The following is a 22,014-nucleotide window of genomic DNA, read 5'->3' as shown; positions in this document are numbered from 1 at the left end:
ACCTCCCACATCTCCTAGCTGAGCTCCAAGCTTTTGTCCTCTTCTTTCCATGGCTACAGATGGGGCTTGGGGTACCCAGGCTCACTGCTGCTGCCCCCGCATGGCTTTTCCCAGCTCTGGGACACCCAGGCTTGGGGCTTCTGCCCCTACCTCCAAGACTTCAGCCCTTGCAGCCATTCAAATTCAGTGCTGGCACATCTTCCTCTGGCTCTGGCCAGGCTTAGGGTCCTAGGCTGGAAGCAGCTAAGCCCTGATCTCCAACTAATACTCAGAGCTTTCATTCCCTGTAGCTCCTGTCTGGGACCCGTGCAAGGGGCTGTGACCCCCTGTAGCTGCAGTACCCACAGCTCCCATCACACTCAGGGCTGTGCCTTCTTCTCCCCCTTCTGTGGGAGTCCTGCCTGGCTCCCCTCTCCTTCCCTGCCCCAACCCCCTGCAATTCTAACAGGCCTTGGGGCTTTTGTCCCCCATTGCTCCTATCAGAGCTCCAGGCTTCTGTCCTACTTCCTCCATGACTATAGACAGGGCTTGCGATATCTGGACTCAATGCTGCTGTACCTGATAGCTCCTGCCCAGGCATCAGGCCACCCAGACCTGTGCTTTCTGCTCCTTCCCCTTCCTCTCCTGGCTTTAGCCCTTACAGTTTCAGCAAAAGTTCAGGACACTCAGCCTCAAGGCTTCAGGCCACAGCATCTGCTGTGGTTCAGGACTTCCACGCCATGATTTCCTGCCAGAGCTGGATCCCTTGCATTAATCCGCTGCTAGTCCTAACTAGCAGCTAGAAGCTCGCAGATGGGGTGCTCCCAGCAGCCATCAGGAGATCACACTGCATTCCAACTTGAGCTCTGAAGGCAGTACAGAAGTGAACATGGCAGTCCTGCTATAACGGTTTAGGGACCCCCCTCCCCCTGATCTCTTTGTTTTAGGACCCCTGTGATTACAACTCCATGAAATTTCAGTTATAAACAGTTTAAATTGTGAAACTGACCTGTTTTTAAACCTCTGCAGCTGTGAAATTGACCAGAGTGAACCATGAATTTGGTAGGATCATATACATAAGTTATTTATCTGCATAAGTGATTGCAGAATTGAGGATGTAGGACACGTCATTACATTAGCGAGCTTATAGTAAAACAGCTGTATTCATGCAACTGCTGATGACAGAGCTTTTCTGTGCTGATGAGAGAGCTCTTCTGTTAACATAATAAAACAAGCTCAGTAAGCAGTGATAGCTCTGTCAGCGACAGACTCTCCTGCCAACATAGCACTGTGCACGCTACTATTTATGCCAGCAAAATTTACATTGGTTAAGAGTGGTTTTTTTTCACATCCCTGAGTGGCCTCAAGTTTTGCTCAAATGCAAGACTGAAAGTGAAGGCTGGTAGTGAAGACATGGTCTTAGGTGAGTCCACCTCATGTTAATACTCACTTCTAAAGCACTCTAGAAGACAGTATATTGTTTTAATGATGTTCTTATTGCTGTCTAAAGCAATTAATGAGGTTTCAAATTATAACATCAAGTTGCTTTTCCATAAGAACAACAACAGTTCTGCTGTTATAACAAGTGATTCAGAGAAAAACCTTTTTCTTAAGACATCCTTGTTTGAGGCTTAGAGCACTGGTTAAAAGGTGTAAGTAGATCCCCTGGGCCTGCACCGAAATCAGTCGCAATTAAAAAGAACAGAGGAACTTTGTTTTTAATTCTTTCTGTATTAGGTGTTTATCACTTTCAACTTCCAGAATTTAGTTACTGTAACTAAATGATCAGAGTCTAGTGTTAGTAGTATTAGTCTTTTATCAGTTGGAACACACATGGGTGACAGAAAATTTTGAAGAAATTTGAAAATAAAGGATAGTATAAATTTATTCCATTATTGGTAGTGCTATTTATACCCATTACCTAATGTGTAATTTAACCTTCATCTGAAAGACAGAAATGTTGAATTTTGGAAATTATGGAGTATCAAATTTAAAGATTTCATAATAGCCTAGCTGTGATGTGTAGCTCTGAACCTTGGAGACAGTACTAGGTGATATATAGTTAGGCTATAGAATGGAAATATTTATTATATATTGTCTGGAATCTAGAATATCTTCCGAGTTAATCTTCACTTTAAATTATGTGTTTCCGTCAGCCCTATTTCAGAAAGTATTTTTTTCAATACCAGTAACTGTAATCTGCAGTAAATTATTGAGTTTCTTGCATGGGAGTGGTAGGAAGATACTGGATATGTTTTGGGTTGTTTGGCCTGACGAGGATATAATAGGGTGTAACATCAAGGTGTTGGCAATTTTGTGATAATATTTTAGATGAAATCCTGGAGCTTTTAGTGGATAGCATTCGTTGTGTTTATTAAAAACATAGTGCCATAGATGCATGGTAATTGGTGGTGGTTAAATACAGTGGCATACAAGCTGAGGGTTTCAAAGAAGAATGCTTAATTGAGCAAAATTTTTTCACATCAGCTTTATATGACAACAAAAATGAGTGGTTGATAATGCAAGTGGGTGGGGCAGTGCAGGTTTTTTCACAAAGACCCAGTCCCACGCTTGTGTGTTTTTGTTAGTTTAAAATGTACATATCTAGTGTTTTAAAAACAGTAGCAATGATAAAATACCAGCAAGTAATCACTGTGGTAAAGTATAGAGTATTCTGATACATACAAATATTGCTAGTTTATTTTTACAGCACTTTGTTTTTCTGCAAAATATTCTAGCAGTATATGGCTAAATATGGTAGTGTCTTATTCTTTAAAATACTTCTGCTTTAGGTGCTGTTTTCTTCTGATCTGTGCATCACATGCAAGAAAAGATTTCTGTAAATAAGATGTGTTACACTTTAGATGTGAGGATCCTAATCAAGAGACTGTTCCTTTTACTAAGAATAACTGGATTCCTACAGTATCAACATGGAAATAGTTTTGCACTATCGACCACTTCACAATGACCTCACAAAATTGCAGAAACTTGCAGAAGAAACACTGAAGGAGTTTCCTGTTCGGCAGCTACCAAGATTTGTTCCCTGGTTTCCTAATGATTCACGCAAACTCCCCCTCAAGCCTAAAAGACAGCCACCTGTTATTTCTGGTGAGAAAGCAGAAGTAGTAAAACAACTTGTTAGAGCTTCAGAGCCTCTTATCGGGTCTCGGTTTTATGACTGTACAGTAGGCCTTCTAGAGTTTCAGTCTAATTTGAAAACAGGTCAAAGTTTAATCCAGGCACAAATTAATTCAAGTGATCTGGAAATATGGTCAGCAAGAGCAAAACCAAAACTGAGACGGTCTTGGAGTATCTCAGTCCCTAGTCCTGCACTTAAAGAAAAAATTCTTCCTTTATCTAGAGAACTGCAAAATAACTTAGAAAGACTGAAACTAAATGCATTCTATAGAGCAAAGTGGACAATTGAGCAATCTATCTGTAATAATCAAACTTTAGAAGACATTTGGACAAAAGTGAACATAATGATCAAACACAATGAATTGCCATCTTGCAATGCTACAATCCAGAGATGTGTGGACCAGATATGGGTTTTCTGTGACATATTATACAGTGAATATGTTGGCAATCTTCTTAGAGAAAGATTAAATCTTACAGGGAGAATGAACTTGCTTGTACATAAATATGGAATTATATTTAGTTTGTAACTTTTAAAACCAAAGGAAACAATATCTGTCTGGGTTACTAGGAGATCTTTTCTAATGGATTGCAAATATGCAATATATTCAGAAGGGTTTGAAAACAACTGATGAATTCAGCACACTTGAACTGCCTTAGGCTGGGTGTCACTGATATGGCAACAGCTGGTGGAAGGAAGAAGTGACTCTGCGCACTGCTGGACCCCAGCTGGGGGGATGGCAGCATAGCAACACACTGTTTATGGAGGTTTTTTCCCCACTGGTCCCATAGCAGCAGGGGATGCAGAACCACGTATGTCTCTGGGAGCAGGACACCAGGTTAACTGTCTGTTTTCCTTTCCCTTCTCATGCACTCTCCCACCCTTCCATGGTCTGAAAAAACTGCCTGTTTCTCAGGGTTGCTGGATTAAAGCGTTTCAAGTGTATTAGGAAACTTTGTTAATACTACTTTGAGATTTGTTGATGTATAATTTTGTTTGACAGTGAATTATATCAATGTGTTTTGATAGTTATTGTGAACGTTAGAATAGCCTCTATGTAACATTTTCCCCTTCCTTCCTGTACTGACTGAAGTTAAATTAAGAAGGGAGAAAAAGAATAATGTATTTTTGGAAGTGACTCATTGTTACTGTGGCAGATTTTGGTTTGTTATAGATGCTGATTATCTTCAGAAAACAACACTCTCATAAGGATGAACAGTCTGTATTTAAAATGTAAATTGACCTACATTCCACACACGTCTCATCTCATGCTTATTATGAATTATTTGCTCTAAAATACCAAACAATAAACATTAGTAGGGAAAGCTGTTGGTCTTATCGTAATAAATCCTTTCATCTCCATTATTTAATACCTCCTCAATTTATATTTTTCTGGTGTTCCTCCTTTTGAATTTCAGTCTTACATTTGAGCCTCAGCAGCTTAAATTATAGTGGTGATTAACGGAGTGCAAGGCTAATAGTTATTGAACCATAAGCATCTTGGAGAATTACTCTCACTGGCTTGCGAAATTTGGCATATATTGATAATATAGTGGTCCCACAGGATGCATTGATAGACTAAACTGTTTGAATGTAGCATGACTTACATTAAAATGAGAAGAGACCCATATTCAGTATGCATGTTGATTATGCTCCTGCTGTCTTCAGAGGGTCTGTTATAAACTGTAGAGTAGGGATGTAGAATTCCATTTAATTGGTTACGTGGTTAAATGGTGGATTTAACTGGTTCAGCAATTAAAGGGGGGAAGTGTGGCCTCCAGCATGCTGGAACTGGGGCTCCTTTGCCCAGGCCAGAGCATCCCTGTCCCATTTATTGCTCAGGAGACCCAACTGATTGAAAAGTTAATAATTTTTAACTATTGGCAAATGTTTCCCAGTTGAGAGGTTCAAGTATTAATTTTACATTGCAAAACCCATTAGAAAACATATTTCCACAACTTAGTTTCTGACCTTATTTATTTTCAATAAATGAACAAGGGGCTATCTAAAGCAAAAATCTGAAAATCAATGTTGTTTTGATTTCATTTGTAAATTAACAGTCTGCATGGAAAATGCCTGCATTTGGCATACTACTTCCATTCTACCTCCACTTCTAATCTTTGTTGTGACTACTACTGATTTTAATCTCACTGCAGTTCTTTTGGTGCTTCTAACCTCTGTAAACAAGTCAGTTAGTTGTCAAATGTTACCATTTGCCATGATGCTGGCAGGACTGATGTCTAACTCAGCAGTATAACATCTTCCTTCTGATTCCCAGCACATACTAAATACTTTTGTCTGAATACTAAGTCTTTTCTATTGAGATTTGGAAGTTTTTTTAATATTTCAGTTTAGTATAGCTTCATTCAGAGTTTCATAGGATAATCTCAGGTCTTTATTAATTTAAAAACGGGCATAGTTTCAAATTAGTAATAGAGATGGAAGTAGCTCTTGTCAGAATTTAAAATACTGCATAGAAAAGAAACTTTGCAGTAAAAGGCAATATAGGAAAAGCTTAAGTACGCCAAACATCACACTTCTTTTATCTTGGGCTATACCAGGAAAATCCAGTTTGGGGCCCTGATCCTGCAGAGACTTCACATAACGTAGACAGTACAGGTTGGACCTAGTCCAGCACACTCGCCTCCAGAAACATTCAAAAAATGGCATGATTTCAGTTAGCCAGACAACCACTTACGGGTGTGGCCAAGTTACCCATGGTCCCATAAAGTTTGTTTACAGTCACCTGTCTAGGTTCTCACTGTTCTGTGCTCTTACTTCACTGTAATTTACCCCTAAATGTCTTCTAAGAGCCCAGTAAGAAGTGGAAGTGTTGGTAATGTTGCTAGACTATATTGATCTGTGGCTGGCAAATTCTCTCATTTGACACTGACACTGGTCACGTCCCAAGGGTGCTGAACTTGAGAGGTTCAGCCTGTAGCTTCATTTAAGTGAGGTGTTCCTCTGAAGTTGGATCCTGACTCCGCAAAGATTTATGTGTGTAACTTAACTCAGATGAGGAGACCCACTGAGTAAAGTTACACACATGCATAAATCTTTTCAAGATCAGGAGCATAATTTGTGCTTGGAATAGGATTTCACAATAATACAAGTTATATCGCTGTAATATGGATCTCTTTAATGTATGTAATTAAACTTGAACTTTTTTCTGTAGTTATACGTGATTGGTGTCTGTTTCCTGACTTTAAATTCTTGATAAGAACTAACTGTGAAGATCAAATAATTTTAGGTAATCATCAAATGATGCACATTTAATATATGGCCATTTTCTTGATTGCATATTGTTTTCTGGATAATTGCTATCAAATGGGTTGTGAACTCACAATACTGTTTTGAAGATTATTTCACTTAAGATGGATATATATATAGTCTTAATGGTTTACAATAAATAACACTATCTACTTTCTCTATATCACTCGTAATTTTATAGACCTCTATCACATCACCACCCCTTAGTTGTCTCTTCAGAACTGAGAAGTCCCAGTCTTATTAACTTCACCTCATAGAGAAGGTGTTTCACACCTGTAATCATCTGTGTTGCTTTCTTCTGAACCTTTTTGAATTCTAGTATATCTTCTTTTGAAATGGTGTATGACACCTGCAAGTTTTCAATAAGTGGGAATATCATGGATTTATATAGTGGTGACGTATTTGCTGTTTTACAAGCTATCCTTCCTTAATGATTCCCAACATTTGTTCACTTTTTTGACTGTTACTGCAATTAGTGAAATATCCACAATGACTCCAAGGTCTCTCTTGAGTGGTAACAGTTAATTTAGATCCCATAATTTTACCCATACAGTTGGGATTACTTTTTTAAAAATTTCATTACTTTGCATTTGTCAAACTTCATCTGCTACTTTGTTGCCCAGACATCCAGTTTTGAAAGATCCTTTTGTAGGTCTCACACTCTACTTAGGGCTTAAATATCTTGAGTAGCTTTATATTATCTGCAAATTTTACCACCTCATCATTTAGCCCGTTTTCTAGACTATTTATGAACATATTGAATAGGACTAGTCCTAGAACAGACCTCTCGAGGACACCACTATTTACCTTTCTACATTCTGAAAACTGATGATTTATACCTACACTTTGTTTCCTGTCTTTTAAGCAGTCGGAAGTCCATAAGAGGACCTTCTCTTTAGTCCCATGGCAGCTTACTTTGGTTAAGAGCCTTTGGTAAGAAACTTTTCAAAGGCTTTCTAGAAACAAATACGTTGATTCTTCCCCAACAAATTATTATGCTCATTTATGGGTGTGTCTACACTAGGAATTAACTTTGAAGTTAGGCCATCAGAGAGTCTACACACATTTTCTCCTTATGTCAAAGTTAACTTCAAAGTAGGGAGCCCAACTTTTGAAGTCCTTACTCCATTCCTGGGAATGGAGTAGTGCCCTGCTTTGAAGTAGGTTGTGTGTAGACACTCAACTTTGAAGTTATTTTTGTAGTGTAGAGACAGCCCAAATGTCTGAAAATATTGTTCTTTGCTAAAGTTTCATCCAGTTTGACCAGTACTGAAGTCAGGTTTACCAGCCTATAATTGCCAGGATCACCTCGGGAGCCCTTTTTGAAAACTGATGTTACATTAGCTTTCTTCCTGACATTTGATATGGAAGCTGATTTAATCATAAATTAGCAGTTCTGCCGTTTTACATGTGAGTTCCTTCAGAACTCTTGGGTGAATGCTATCTGGTCCTGGGGATTTAAATTAAACGGTAATATCAGTTTGTTCCTAAGCCGCTTCTAATGACACCTCCATCTGGGACAGTTCCTCAGATTTGTCACCTAAAAAGATTGGCTCAGGTTTGAGAATCGTTCTCGCATCCTCAGCCACAAAGAGCAATGCAAAGAATTAATTTAGTTTCTCTGCAATGACCTTATCCTCAAGTGTTCCTTTTTAAGCATCTTGATCCTCTAATGGTCCCATTGGTTGTTTATTAGGCTTCCTGCTTCTGGTGTACCTAACAAAACAAACAAACTTTTTTTTCCCAGTTTTTGGCTAGCTGTTCTTCACATTCTGTCTTGGCCTTCTAAATTATATTTTTACAGTTCATTTGACAGCATTTATTCTCCTGCCTATTTTCTTTACTAGGATTTAACTTCCACTTTCTAAACAATACCTTTTTTTGCTTCTCACTGCCTTTTACTTTGTCTCTTGCCTACATTGTCACTTTTTTTTTCTTTTTTTAAATTTGGGATATCTATTTAAGTTGATTTTTTTTTTTTTTTTTTTTTTATTTTGGTGTCTTTAAAGAGCTTCTATCCAGCTTGCTGGGATTTTACTTTCAGTACTGTGCCTTTTAATTTCTGTTTAACTAAAACTCCTAATTTTTGTGTGGTTCCCCTTTTTGAAATTGAATATTACAATATTGTGCTACTGTGATGTTTTTTCTGTCACAAGAATGTTAAATTTCATTATAGTCACTATTACCAAGTGGTACAGCCATATTCATCTCTTGGACCATACACGTCTTGTGTTTTACTTAGGGCTAAATCAGCAGCTACCTCTCCTTTTGTGGGTTCCAGAAGCAACTGCTTCAGTGGCAACAATCCATTATCTATAATGGATTCAGTAAAAATTCCCATATAATTTTTGGAAGAAACCTTAAAACAACCACATGTAACCTGTTCATCAGGAATGACATGATGTCCTATTCTAGTTTTTCAAAAGCACACTCTGTGAACAGGTCTATCTGTTGCAGAACAGATCTGCAAGTTTTTAGAAGCTTGATGGAAAAGTTGGGTTTTGTGGTATAACTAATAATACTTTTATGAGTATTGTGTGAAAAGTGTCTGTGATTTCACATTAGAGACTCATTGCAGCATTATGGTGTGAATAAATTACTCATCCGAGTTCAATTAAAAATGTTGGCATCAACAGAATGTAATTTCACTTCCATAGGAAGTTTAACAGTTTCGTAAGCAAATACAATGCTAATATAACTGCAGCAGTGGTTGTGGAAGGAGTGATTACTAAACTAGATGTTCCTCTTCTCAGATGGATGTATCTTCATTTGGATTCTGTATTTGTCGTAAAGTTTGAAATGGTTCATTTTCAGTACACTGCTCCAGGTGTCTGAGCAACTTTTTTTACATGTGACAGTAACTGCCAGCTACTAAATATTTCACCTTTAATACTTACTATGTTTTTGTATGTGGTGTTTGCCTAATATTGTACTGTTCTCAGTGGAATGTTGGTAGTTGTGAACAGAGCAATAAAAGAAGTGGAAGGTAAAATAATTGTTGTTTCTTCACTTGGATAAAGAGGCATCCAGTGCCTCTTTGAAGCTGATCTTGGGGAATTTGCCTTTAAATTCTTATTTATCTCTGATACTACTTGAGACAACAATCTTACTGAATAAAGTAAGAAGTTTTCACACTTCTCTTCATTTCATGCCATTATGCTTCAGCTAAAATCTCCAATTTACACTTTTTGATTAAAAAGCCTCATGCATGGCTGACTTTATATAATGAATCCCTTAGAAATCTGACACTGCCTTCACTAACCATCCGATGTAGCCATCTTGTATTGTAGCATGAACTACCACATGAACAGGTGCACTGTACCCAAATTCATACTCAAAATAAGCAGTTATTTTTTACCAAGCTCTCTCAAATGAATGCTAAGTAGACTAGTGATTACGAAATGAAACAAAATTACAGTAGAAATGAAAATTCAGTCTTCCAAGTAGCAATCTTTCAATGCAAACTTGTCCAGTTTTTTTTCTATAGCCTGAAGAGATCCTGAACTGAATGTTACCTTTGTCTGTTGCATAAAACTTGTTTCCTTTTCAGATTGTAAATAATACACTCTATATTTTAAAAAAAAAAAAAAAAAAAAGGGAATAATTGAATTTGGGGAACTCATGTATTAGATTACTTTGCCTGAAAAGCTGTGACCTACTGATAACAGTACTGGTGAATTTTACATTGTATTTGTTTAATCTTTTAAGTCAGATAGCATATAATATGAGAGAGAAAGCTTAACCAAAAAATTAGAAATGAGGGGAACACTGATTTACACAGGACATATGTTAGTCCTAGCAAATAATTCTATGCATATGCATTTAAAAAAATACTGAGCATTTGCCTAGAATTTTATATCTTCAGAGTAGTTTGTAGACAAGAGTACTAATCTTGCAAACAGGGCTAACAGGTCAGGCAGTGTGAGCACCATGGCTGTGGTGGGCTGAAGAGCATGCCTGGTGTTGAAATAGTTAAATTACCACTTCAACATATCTACAACAAGAAACCAATTGTATGAAAAGACATAGCTCACTATTAAACTTCAGCTCCCTGGTGTCAATATGACGTAGGGGTAATGTAATTCCTTATCTCCCCCTTTTAATTAGACTTTAAAACAAAAGACTGAAAAATGTGCTACTCACCCATAAAGCTGTTACATATTTTTGGATCTTTTAAATGTTTGCCTTAACTTTTCCTTTCCATTTTGAACGTTTCCTTTCAATTTTGAATTCACAGTGATGAGGTTGACCAAGCCTACATTATTCACCAATGTTCCAGTGACTTGTGAAGAGAGAGACTTGCCAGGTATATAATGATCTCTTGATAATTAATTATTGTGTGTATATATATCAATCACCAGGAGAGTTCAGTGTGCTCTACCCAACATATTTGTAAAAAGAAAAGTAGGTTCATTCCCTGAGGAGTTACAATCTAATGCATACATAACGCAAGAAGAAAAGAACTGGATGGTCCTTGAAAGGCAAGAATATGTGAGATTACTAATTTAGTCAGCAACACAATGCTGAGGGAGGCTCTCTAGCAGTACTGCAAATTTGACAGCAATGCTAGGCCTTCCTCGGGTGGCAAGAGGACACAACAAAGCAACCCCTTACCACCTTTTAGGTCCCAGGTCCCACCTTCGGAGTTACGACGGGGTGCACACTCGGTTGACCCGGACCCCACCGAACCCCCCCCTTGGGCAGGCAGGAGCTAGGAGGAGCAATGAGACAGACAACCGGATTTTTTTCCAAACACTTACAATAAATGTATTAATTCTTAAGGAGGGAATGGAATATTATTGCACGTTCTTATTTTAGCAACAGTACACACTTACTTGAGTTAAAAACAAGGTGTTCATGTTAACACTAAAGTGACGTGGTTTTGAATAAATTTGTATAGAGGTAGGTTGTTGTTGAGGTAGGTGTGAAGGAAGTTGTATAGAGAAGTTGTATAGCGGTAGGTTGTTGTATAGAGGTAAGTTTGAAGGAAAGTAATAAATATAATAAATATATAAATATTAATAACTATATAAATATATATGTGTCTTTTCTAAAATAAAGGAGGGGGAGGGCGCTACCCCTCTTACCCTTACCGGGATTGGGTTGCTACTCCGGTCCAAATATTAATTATGGCAAATGGAGGATTTCCCTCTCTGTTGAGCCAGAGAAGAAAATAGGAAAGAAGGGAGGCCACGCCTTCACCTTAGTATTTTCGTAATAAGTTGCTAGCAAGTGACTACCAATTCCTCTGTAAGTGAATATTAACTAACAACTAATATCTAGAATTAATATACTAAAATAATTTAACAAATTTATCTTATTTACTACTAACAATTCTAATAATTTAACTAAATAACATTAAAAAACCCTGTCTATAAATGTCTATAAATACCAATTAATTATAATAATAATAATAATAATAATTAATAATAACAGTTCTAGATTGAACAAGCTTGTTAAGTGTCTTTTTTAAATTAGAGTCCAGCCAGAGGCCAGCAAGGCCCAGGCTTGGGGTCAGGCCCCCGGGTACTGCCCCTACCCTGCCAGGCAGGGACACAGCAAGGGGATCAACCTTGCTCCCCCACTGGGGGTCCCATTGCTACTGACTGGAGTGGGGATGTGGTGTCTGTGGCTCCATGCAAAGCTCAGGCCTGTCAGTGAGGATACTTCTATCAATCGGTGTGTCACGTCCGGCAAATGAGTCAGGTCCGGTGAGTGTGATGGCAGGCCCTGGGTTTCACTGAGCCAGCCGCACAGTACTTGCACAAGTGCAGGCCAGTTCAACAGCTGGTAGCTTCCCCACAGGGACACTGCTTGCTGCTGATACCGCTGTTGCTGCTTGCCACAGGAGTGTGGGTGATGGGCAGTCTTGCGTTTCCGGGCGAGTGGTGTGCAATCTTGCGCCTCGGGTAGGTGGCAGTGTTCAGCTCTTCACTCTTCACCTTTTCAGGCTAGCCTAGGGACTGGCAGACATTCTGTGGAACCACATCTTCCCATCAAGGGCTGCAGAATGGGCTGCGAGCCCTGCTTTTATAGAATGTTCTCATGAATATGTATGAGAGTATTAGCATGCAGGCAAAGTCTTCAAACAGGTCCTCACTTTGGTGGAAGGTTCTGGAAGTTCTCCAGACCCACCCAATCAGAGCACTGCATGCAAATCTAGGGTACCCATGATTCATGAATATGGATGATCTGATAGAACCTTTTCAAGTTGCCGGGGGAGCTAACGGTCAAAAGTAACCGTTGGAGTGCTGCTAACTGGCAGGCTATGACAATTGGAAGCTTCATGTGTCTGAGGGGATTTTTCCTCACAGAGCCCTTTCCCACCAAAAGCATGCTGTCCCTGACTCACGGGGGCGATATGTCCACAGTGATGTTTAAACACGACACACAAGTTAGAATTTAGCCATGGTACACACAAGCAAAAAGGAGTAAAGCAACCCATGAATGTATGAGACTTCTACTCCACAAAATTTCCATGATGTTGTAGGCTCTGCAGCTACAGAGGCAACAATCTATTATGTGAAGTAAACATCCCTTCTCTAATGGCCATGCAAAGTTACCAAAATTCACCCCCAGGCTTTGGAAGCTTGATGGTTAACCTTTAAATGCAAGCCCTAAAAATCTGAGGAGTTAGAAAAATCATCATACCCAGTCAAAACTGTTGGTTGTTTTGGGATGGTTGTATGTGGGGGGGAAGGTTTCAGAGGACCAACTGCACACTGGAGAGAAAATAGAAGAATGGAATTGCTGTCCCTATCTAGAGACATGGCTTTCTATATTATTGCCTTATTACAGTACCACCATTAGTTTACCCTGCACCTTAATTCAATACGCAAGTGAAAATGATTTTGAGGAATTTGCTGCCTGAGGAATTCTCTTGTCTTTTGGCACCAGCACAGCCTTCAGAGTTCTTCCCTTGAAACTTCTGGGTTCTCCTGAGGTAATGATTACATTCCAGTGGACAGACAAAGTGAAGAAAGGGGTGCTGTGCAGCCTGAAGATTTTTCCTCCTTCCCACTTCAGGAACTGGCATTTCCTTTCCCTCTATCTCATTTCAGTGCATTGGCAACGTATCTTCAAAAAACACATTGCGATAACAAAGCAAAGCAAAGGATATAGGAGGCGAATAGCATAAATAAAAGGATTAAAGGGACAACTATTTGACAGGCTGTGCCGTGGGTCTTCTGCAGGCAGAACTGAAGTTGAGGTTAATGGTTATCATGTGCTATGTCTTCAGGATCGAGTCCTTCTGTGTGTCTATTGACTGAATTATTAAACACAACGTGGAATTTTCTGAAATCCTCACTGTTGCTCTGTAGCTATTCAACAAATCCAGTTTTGTTTGTTTTTCATTTTCTAAGAAAGCAAGATCTGTTACGTAAGATTGAAAGATTATCTTTTTGCTCAGTTACATATACTCCACCAGAAAAACTGTTGCTTATGTCTAATATGAATGACTAAGCACTATTCAGTTCACCATGTAATGAATATGATAGCTTTTGGAACAACAAAAGCTGTAGTTCAGTTTTCTTTGTATGGTGGTGCCCTTTTATTTGTAACTTTACAAAATCACAGAGTTCCTGATCTGCACACCATGTTCAAGAACTAAACAAAAGTCCACTAATGCTTAGAATTTAGTATGAATGTAATTCAGGAAACAGCATTGTGTGTAACATTTAAACTATTCAGTCTGGCTATGTCTACACTACCCCTCCCTTTCGGAAGGGGCACGTAAATGCAGCAGATTGAAAATGCTAGTCATAGCTAATGAGGTGCTGTATGAATATTCAGTGCCTCATTTGCATAATGGCAGCCACTCGCTGCATTGAAAGTACTGCTTTTGAAATGCAAGCTAGCTGTGTAGACGGGGTTCCTTCGAAAGGAAGTCCAGCTTTCAAAAGCACCCTTCTTCCTGAAATAAATTAGGAAGAAGCGTGCTTTCAAAAGTGGGGCTTTCTTTTGAAGGAACCCCGTCTACACAGCTAGTTTGCATTTCGAAAGCAGTACTTTTGACACTGAGTGACTCCTTAGGCAAATTAGATGTTGAATATTTATATACTTCATTAGCATTTTCAATCTGCTGCATTTACATGCCCCTTCCGAAAGGGAGGAGAAGTGTAAATGTAGCCTCTGTCCTCTATTTTTAAGTTATAGCAGAAAAAGTAATTATGATGTCAGTCACATCCAAAAAGCTGCACAGTACTCTTCACTCACAAGTACGTGAAAGGTAAATGTCATTTGTATGAATACAGGGATCTATTTATGCAAATGTTTTCAACCTACCCCATTGTTTATTATTACAGGAGAGCTGTTTAATCAACTCATGAAAGATGACCCTTCCACTGTAAAAGGAGCAGAAACTTTAATGCTAGGAGAAATGTTGACTTTGCCTCAGAACTTTGGGTAAGCATGAAATATGCAATTGTAAGTTATGAAGATTATTGCTACATGAATCCTAAAACTTTATTTGTGCTTATTACCTCCCTTTCCATGACCAGTTGCAATATTTCAGTAATGACTAAGGATAACTTGTTTGTTTCATTAACAAGAAGTTATTTATGATGTATAAACACACAGTAGTGATACTGCTGTGATGTAGCTTGAATGTGTTCAGTGCATGTCTCTACAATATTTACCTGCCTCTGTGCCTAATAAGATCTAGGGGTGAGAGCGGAGAGCACGACACTGCATAATGTCCTGCAATATGTACAGCCATTTTTACCTGGAAGTTCCAAGTTAAAATGTCTGCACATACTGCAGAGTCCCTAAGCAATGTGCCTGTACTTGAGAAACTTACACTCAAGTCGTCCCTGTCGTCATCAGTAACCATGGGCTTAGTGCCCATTGGTGTCTGATGCCCCTCTCACTATTCCTTTCCAACTTTCCCTGTCCAGTGCGGAGTGGCTTAGTTTCTGTAGCTTAGCTCTGTACCAATCTACATCATATACCCATTCTCTGTGGGGTCTGCTTCTCCTATTTGAACCATCCATTATGCTGAATACCAGGGTCTTGATTTTTCATTCATTCTGCAAATATGCCCAAATAGCTTTAGCTTCTGTTTTATAACCTTCTGCAGCAGGTTCACTTTTGGCTGTATCTTCCTGTATAATTCATCATTGGTGACCTTCTGCATCCATCCTATTCTCGGAATCTTTCTATAACAACTCCCTTTTGAATGCCAATATTCTTCTTTTCAAATCTTTTGTAATCACCCATGTCTCACATCCATACAACATGCTGCTGAATATACACGTTTCCAAGACACTCAGCTTCATTCCTTAGCGAATAGCTTTGCTTTTCCAGATCTTATCCAGTGCCTTCAAACTCGCTCTTGCTTTCGCTATTCTAGTTGCTATTTTCTTCTTACAGTCTAGATCATATGTTGTGTTGCTCCCCAGCTATGTGAACTTCTCTACATTTTCTAGTTCAATACCATCTGCACTGATCTTCCTTCCTATTTCCTTATCGCCAAATACCATTTTTTGTTTTATCAATGTGCATAATCAGTCGATACCACTTCCCTTCTTCATTTAGCACCTGCACGTTTTCGCTAGCTTCTTCTCATCTTCCTTAATGATAACTATACCATCCGCAAACCTCAAGTTTTTAATTGTTTTCCCATGCACAGATATCCCTCCTATCTCTTCCTTGATCTTGTCCATCACTCTCTCCAGATGCATGATGAAGATACTTGGCAATATGGATCTCCTTTGCACTCAAGTATAGAATGATAACGCAGATATGTTGCACTAATGAAAAATGGAATTTATGCCAACACAGTTTACTCCCATGATTTATTATGTGAAGTTGCACAGGTGTAAACCCGCTTTGCACTGGTGTAGCGCACATACATTTAGGGTTTTAAGGACCCACTGCTGTATATTTCATTGCAGGATTGGTAATTTAGTCAGTGAAATTGTCATTTTCCTTGTAGGTATCTAACTTGATCATGAAATTTAAAACAAAAATGTATAGAACAGGAAATTGCTAGGGTATATTTAGGGCCTAATTTTCTCTAGATACTTACACATCTGAGTAACTTTATTCATATGTACTATCCCATTGATCTTCACTGCAATAGGCACTGCAAAATTTCTTACTATTACTATGTTTGGTTCGGCTTTGCCAGTGATGACAACTTTGGGATTTCTAGGGTAGAGGGGAGTTGCTGCCAGTACCTAGAGCACTGTGTGAATTAGACATGCTCTGAACGTTACATGAAATAGTTTTTAAAATGTCAGTGAATCTATCTGTGATCACACTGTTTATATTGCTAGCACTGATGGAACTGAACTGGTCACAGCATAGATCATTGTTGAATATAAGAATTACTATAATTAAATGTGGACTCTAATAAATTAAGGTTGATTGCTTTGAGAATTACATTGTTAAAAAGTCCTATTTTCTTTGAACAGAAATATATTTCTGGGAGAGACCTTTTCCAGTTACATTAGCGTACATAATGACAGTAACCAAGTTGTCAAAGACATATTGGTAAAGGTATGTGAAAAGATACCTCTTTTTGGATTTATAATGTGTATCAAATCACTAGTACCAGGTGCTTTATTAACATAATACAACCACTAGGTTTTCCAGCACGGATGATAATGCTCAGGTGTTTGGAATGAAATCATGAAGAGAGAATTTAAGACAAAATCAATAGTTAGGATTGCATCCAGAAGCAAGAAAGGCGCTTCAGTGCTAGCGTAGCATGATTTTGACAACTGAGGTGAGCAGGAACTATATTCAGCACTAGCTTGAGCTTTCAGATGGTCTTCAAAGACTATACTAATTACAGCATACATATCTCTGAAATTATTTACATAGCAAGAGAGTAGTGTGCCACTGACTGAAATCTAAATTGTGTCTATTTGTAACTATAGCAATTATGTTAAAACTGAAATGGAAGTATTGCAAGTGCATTATTTTGTTAAGTACAAATGAAAACATGAAAATGGTTCAGAATTATTAAAATGCCTGTCTTTCATGTTGTCTTGTGTAATAATTAACTAAATGAAACTTTGATTGGGGTTGAATTAAAACCTCTATTCAGATTGACAGGTGTGAACTCCCCTTTCAGTTGACAAATCTATAAACATAAGCCCCCATCAGAGACACGAGGAGTACATGAATCCCACCCAGGAACTTTTGCTGTGCATTGTTTTCAGGAGTGGTCATCGGGGAGGCAGAACAGGGGGGGAAAAAAAAGGGAGGACAACTGGAAGGAGCAAATGAAAGCACAACCTCACGCCCTGGAAGCAAACCTGGGTTGAGATCTTTTGGGTCAGAGTTGTAAGCCGAAAAGAGTGCTTTTGGCGGTCTGAGCAAAGAAGCTGTTTCCTTCTGTGTGATCACTTCTGCATTCAGAAACCTATGACTTTGTATGCTCTTTGTTGATAAACAAAAGTGCATCGAAGAAATACTTGACTGTCACCAATTTCTCTTCAAAACAAAAAGCAGTCAAGTAGCACTTTAAAGACTAGCAAAATAGTTTATTAGGTGAGCTTTCGTGGGACAGACCCACTTCTGGTCTGAAGAAGTGGGTCTGTCCCGTGAAAGCTCACCTAATAAACTATTTTGCTAGTCTTTAAAGTGCTACTTGACTGCTTTTTGTTTTGGTAGTGTATAGATTAGCACGGCTTCCGCTCTGTTACAATTTCTCTTCCTAACTGAAACAGTGTACTAGATCCTAAAAATACTTGGCCAGCTGCTCTGGTCAATAGGGGCAACAACATATACTTGACACTTAGCAAGGGTTGTGGTGATTCTTTATTATTAGCAATTTTTAAACAAAATTGAATATTTATTTTTCTGAAAGACATGCTCTGGGAATTACTTTGTGAAACTTCTGTGGCCTGTACTATACCTGGAGGTCAGTTCAGATGATCACAGTGGTCCCTCCCAGGCCTTGGAATCTAAGAAAAAAATATATATATACACACTCAAATGAGTGTAACCTCAGCAACCAACAGCTGTTCTAGCATTGAACAAAAATGGGCTAAAATCTAGATCCTGGAACTCTTTATGGAGTCCGTGGTAGTGCTGTGAGCCAAGGCCATACAGGCGCAGAAGTTATGTGTATGTACTGAATATTATACTTGGCTCTGACCAGATATATGTGTGTCCTATTGCAGGTACAAATACATTTAGTTAATCTGTAGTGGGGCTGGGTGATAAGCAGCCATGGGCCACATGGCAGTTCACTAGAGTTAGCCCTTCGTGGGCCACCAGACACTTTATGTACCTGCTTGTGTGCAGGTACAGCAGCTTGCAATTCCTGTGGGTGACATTTTGCCATTCCAGACCAATGGGAGCTGTAGAAGGTGGCATGGGCCAGGTCACTACTTCCTACAGCTTTCCATTAGCCGGGAACAGTGAACCATAGCCAGTGGGACCTGGTAACGGCCATACATGTGGACACACAGGTAAATAAAGTGTCTGGTGGCACGCCAGGGGCCAACACTGGTGAACTGCATGTGGCCTGTGGGATGCTTATGCTCACCCTGATCTATAAACAAATAAAAGGTATTTTTTGATAATCACATGTTCCTAACCTTATTATTTATCAGCATTCAAGGGAAAAAAAAATTTTAAAAATCCGGTACTATAACACTACCCATACCATGGATCTAATTATGCTACAAAGCAAAAATTGTTGGGCCATAAATAAAAATGCTGATGAAGATCTCTCTCTCCTCTGCATCTATTATTACCGATATGTAACATGAGATTTATATGCTGGGGGTTGAATAAGTCACTCTTAACAATACTGCATGGGCTTGCTCTTCTAATTCAAATATTCATGAGCTATCTCTTACAGTACAGTTACATATTCAAAAATGTAATATATAGCCTATGTCTGTAGACAGGTTTTTTTAAGGTTTTAAAAATATTTGCATTTCTGATCATCTAGCTTTCATAGTCTCCTGTAAATTATTTGAATTAAATGTAGTGCCTCACAAGGTTGCTTCCCCACCTCCACCACCAGTGCTTTGCTCTTTAGACAGTGCTGACTGGAAAGCAATCTAGCGTGGATGGGTTGGTTGTGGGGTTTTGTTTCCCCCCAATTCACATTGTTGTTTGTTTGTTTTTTTTATTTTTTTTTTTTTTATTTTTATTCCCAGGCTGATCTTCAGACAAGCTCTCAGCGATTAAATCTTTCAGCTTCCAGTGCTGCAGTGGCAGAACTTAAGTCTGATTGTTGCATTGATGATGTAATTCACCATGAAGTAAAGGAAATAGGAACACACATGTAAGGTTTCAGATCTCCTGACTTACGCATTTTCTTACACATGTCCTTGAAATTATTTAAATAGTAAAAGGCCAGTATGCCACTGACATAAATCTAAATTGCCTCCATTTTTAACAAGAGCAACTATGTTAAAGTTGACATGGAAGCATTGCGAGCATGCATTGTTGTAGTTTTTCTTAAGTACAATCCAAAGATTGAAATTTGTTCAAAACTATTAAAATTCCTGTTTTCTTTCAGCTTAGTGTGTGCAGTAAGCTATACTACACAGACAGGAGAGAAGATGTACTTCAGAAAGTTCTTCAAATTCCAGGTATTATATATAGGAATATGAACTGTAGCTAATAGGTGATCTTTTTTTCTTTAGTTGCAACACTTAAACTTAAGAAGAATGCAATTTTTAAAATTGAAAATAGATTTATATTTTGTTATACTGACTATTCTGTGTCTTTAGGGCTGGTAAACAGTGTTGTAGGACTTGCTTTTTATAACACATGTAACAAATCCAGAAAATACTAAGTGCTATGAGATTTTTTTTTTAAAATGAGTGATGGAGTTCAGTTATTTCTCTCTCCTTTTGGGATTTGTTCAGTTCTGTGCAATGTAACTTCCTTTTTTTTAAAAAAAGAAAAAGATGGTGTCAAAAGACCCTTGATAAGGTTGCAAAGTCAAGCACTCAGTAGTTAAGAAATGCCAAAATGAAGGTTGCCTGTATAATTTTATGCTGTTTGTGCTGTGCTAATGTGCTGGGATGTCTTTTAACTACAACATACCATACATGATTTTTCACAAAGGACCCCTACCTAATTTAGTGTGCAGAATTAACAGTACTCTTTTTGTTGAGCACCTATTAAATATTTTGTTTTCTCATTGTTCAGTTTGTGGCCCTGTGTCCTACTTAGCGGCACACTATTCAGACCTTCTAAGAGAAGAAGTATATTGATTGCCACGTTTTCTCCCCCCCCCCCCCCCCGTGACACTCATCAGCATAATATCCGAGTGCTTCTCACACATTAATTTATTTCACATTATCCCTATCAGATGAATGGCTATTATCACCTTTTTACAGTTTGAGAGCTAAGCTACAAAGCTTTGTTTTTATTTAATACACAATTTTTTAAACTATGCTCAAAAGAATTAAAACTTTTCCTTGCTTTTTTTGGCCTCCAGTTGAAGAGCAAATATAAATTCTAGGCGTGAATATGTTGACTGATGTGAACTAGGATGAAATAAAACTTCACAAGCAAACTGCATGGCTTGACATGAAAGACAACGTTTGTATGTTTTTGGTGCAGTAGGGTCTCAACATTCACAAACTTAATGTTTGCAAATTCAGTTATTCACAAGCGGCCGCTTTCCCCTGAGGCTCTGGGTTACAGAGCACTGGTGGCTGCTGCTTTCCCGGGGCTCTGGGCAGCCGGGCTTCAGGCAGGAGCCATATTTGCAAAATTCAGCATTTGCAACGGTTTTCAATATGGAACCTTTGTGAAAGTTGAGACCCTACGGTACTAGTAACCTGTATCTTTTTTGTATTATTGAGGAGCGTGTCTTCTAATTTGTATGTAATAGCTAATCTTATGTGATTTTTAAAGTGCTCATTACATAGTCTCTAATAATCTCTACTGCAGATGTAACTAGTGTGTTTAAGAAGGCTGAGCCAGAAATTGTTTGATTAGTTAATGAAATATCAACTGTATGTAATTGTTTTGTTATTTAAGTCTTTAGGCAAGCTGCATTTGCTGTTAAAACTCTAGGGGAAATTTGATTAAAATCTTTCCTCCCTTACCTTCCTTTCTTGTTCCTTCTTAAAAGCAAAGAAGGAACTTTTTGATCACTGGAGGAATGTATTATTATTTTAATGAGGCTGATAAACTTTTATCTTGATTTTTCTCCCAGCGTAACAGGACTTTCTTGTATGAAATCATTTGCCAACACCTTGTTAAAATTTTCATGCATTTACTTCGCTGCTTTGCTATACAACTCAGAGGAAGCAATTGTACACAGTGGTGGTGGTGCACCTTTACTGAAAGAATCCTGGGAGCTAGCTATTATGTATTACATTAACATATGTTGCTTTACTGCTAAATCAGAAAGAAAAGCACTTGTATGATTTGACTACATTATCTCAATGTTGAAGAATCTAAGTCATAATAGTTGAAATCAATATCTTTTTTTTTTTTTTAAATACTGGCAGAGAAATCTCTATTTAATGTGTGCTTTTTTCAATCAGGTTCTCAAACCACTGGATGTGAAAACAAAGTTTTATAATGCTGAGGCAAGTGTGAATTTCTGTAACTTACTGCATAGTGTTGAAGTTTAAACATGAAAATTTTCTTTTAAATAAATGTAGTACTTTGTGGTGCTAGTTGTAGTAGCC

At 38.3% G+C, this 22,014-nt stretch overlaps 2 protein-coding genes across 6 annotated transcripts in view; one reads left to right on the top strand and one right to left on the bottom strand.

Annotated features, from left to right (window-relative positions):
• Window positions 1-22,014, top strand: part of LOC142013735 (trafficking protein particle complex subunit 13) — a 46,418-nt gene that overhangs the window by 4,408 nt on the left and 19,996 nt on the right. For 3 of the 5 annotated variants that reach the window (XM_074995503.1, XM_074995504.1, XM_074995505.1), the window contains 7 exons: window positions 2,772-3,087; window positions 10,623-10,691; window positions 14,692-14,791; window positions 16,804-16,888; window positions 19,513-19,640; window positions 19,878-19,950; window positions 21,868-21,912. In XM_074995503.1, coding sequence (XP_074851604.1) covers window positions 2,910-3,087; window positions 10,623-10,691; window positions 14,692-14,791; window positions 16,804-16,888; window positions 19,513-19,640; window positions 19,878-19,950; window positions 21,868-21,912 — 678 coding nt within the window. In that variant the 5' untranslated portion in view covers window positions 2,772-2,909. The remainder of the gene's footprint in view (window positions 1-2,771; window positions 3,088-10,622; window positions 10,692-14,691; window positions 14,792-16,803; window positions 16,889-19,512; window positions 19,641-19,877; window positions 19,951-21,867; window positions 21,913-22,014) is intronic. The other 2 variants (XM_074995506.1, XM_074995507.1) reach the window with 1 other exon arrangement.
• Window positions 18,216-22,014, bottom strand: part of SGTB (small glutamine rich tetratricopeptide repeat co-chaperone beta) — a 52,131-nt gene continuing 48,332 nt past the window's right edge. The window contains exon 11 of the mRNA XM_074995510.1: window positions 18,216-18,303. Within this exon, the coding sequence (XP_074851611.1) occupies window positions 18,267-18,303 (37 nt within the window). The 3' untranslated portion in view covers window positions 18,216-18,266. The remainder of the gene's footprint in view (window positions 18,304-22,014) is intronic.

The sequence above is a fragment of the Carettochelys insculpta genome, chromosome 5, assembly GCF_033958435.1.
Source record: "Carettochelys insculpta isolate YL-2023 chromosome 5, ASM3395843v1, whole genome shotgun sequence".
Classification (NCBI taxonomy): domain Eukaryota; kingdom Metazoa; phylum Chordata; order Testudines; family Carettochelyidae; genus Carettochelys; species Carettochelys insculpta.
Note: the sequence above shows the minus strand (reverse complement) of the source record. Positions and strands in the feature narration are given on the sequence as shown.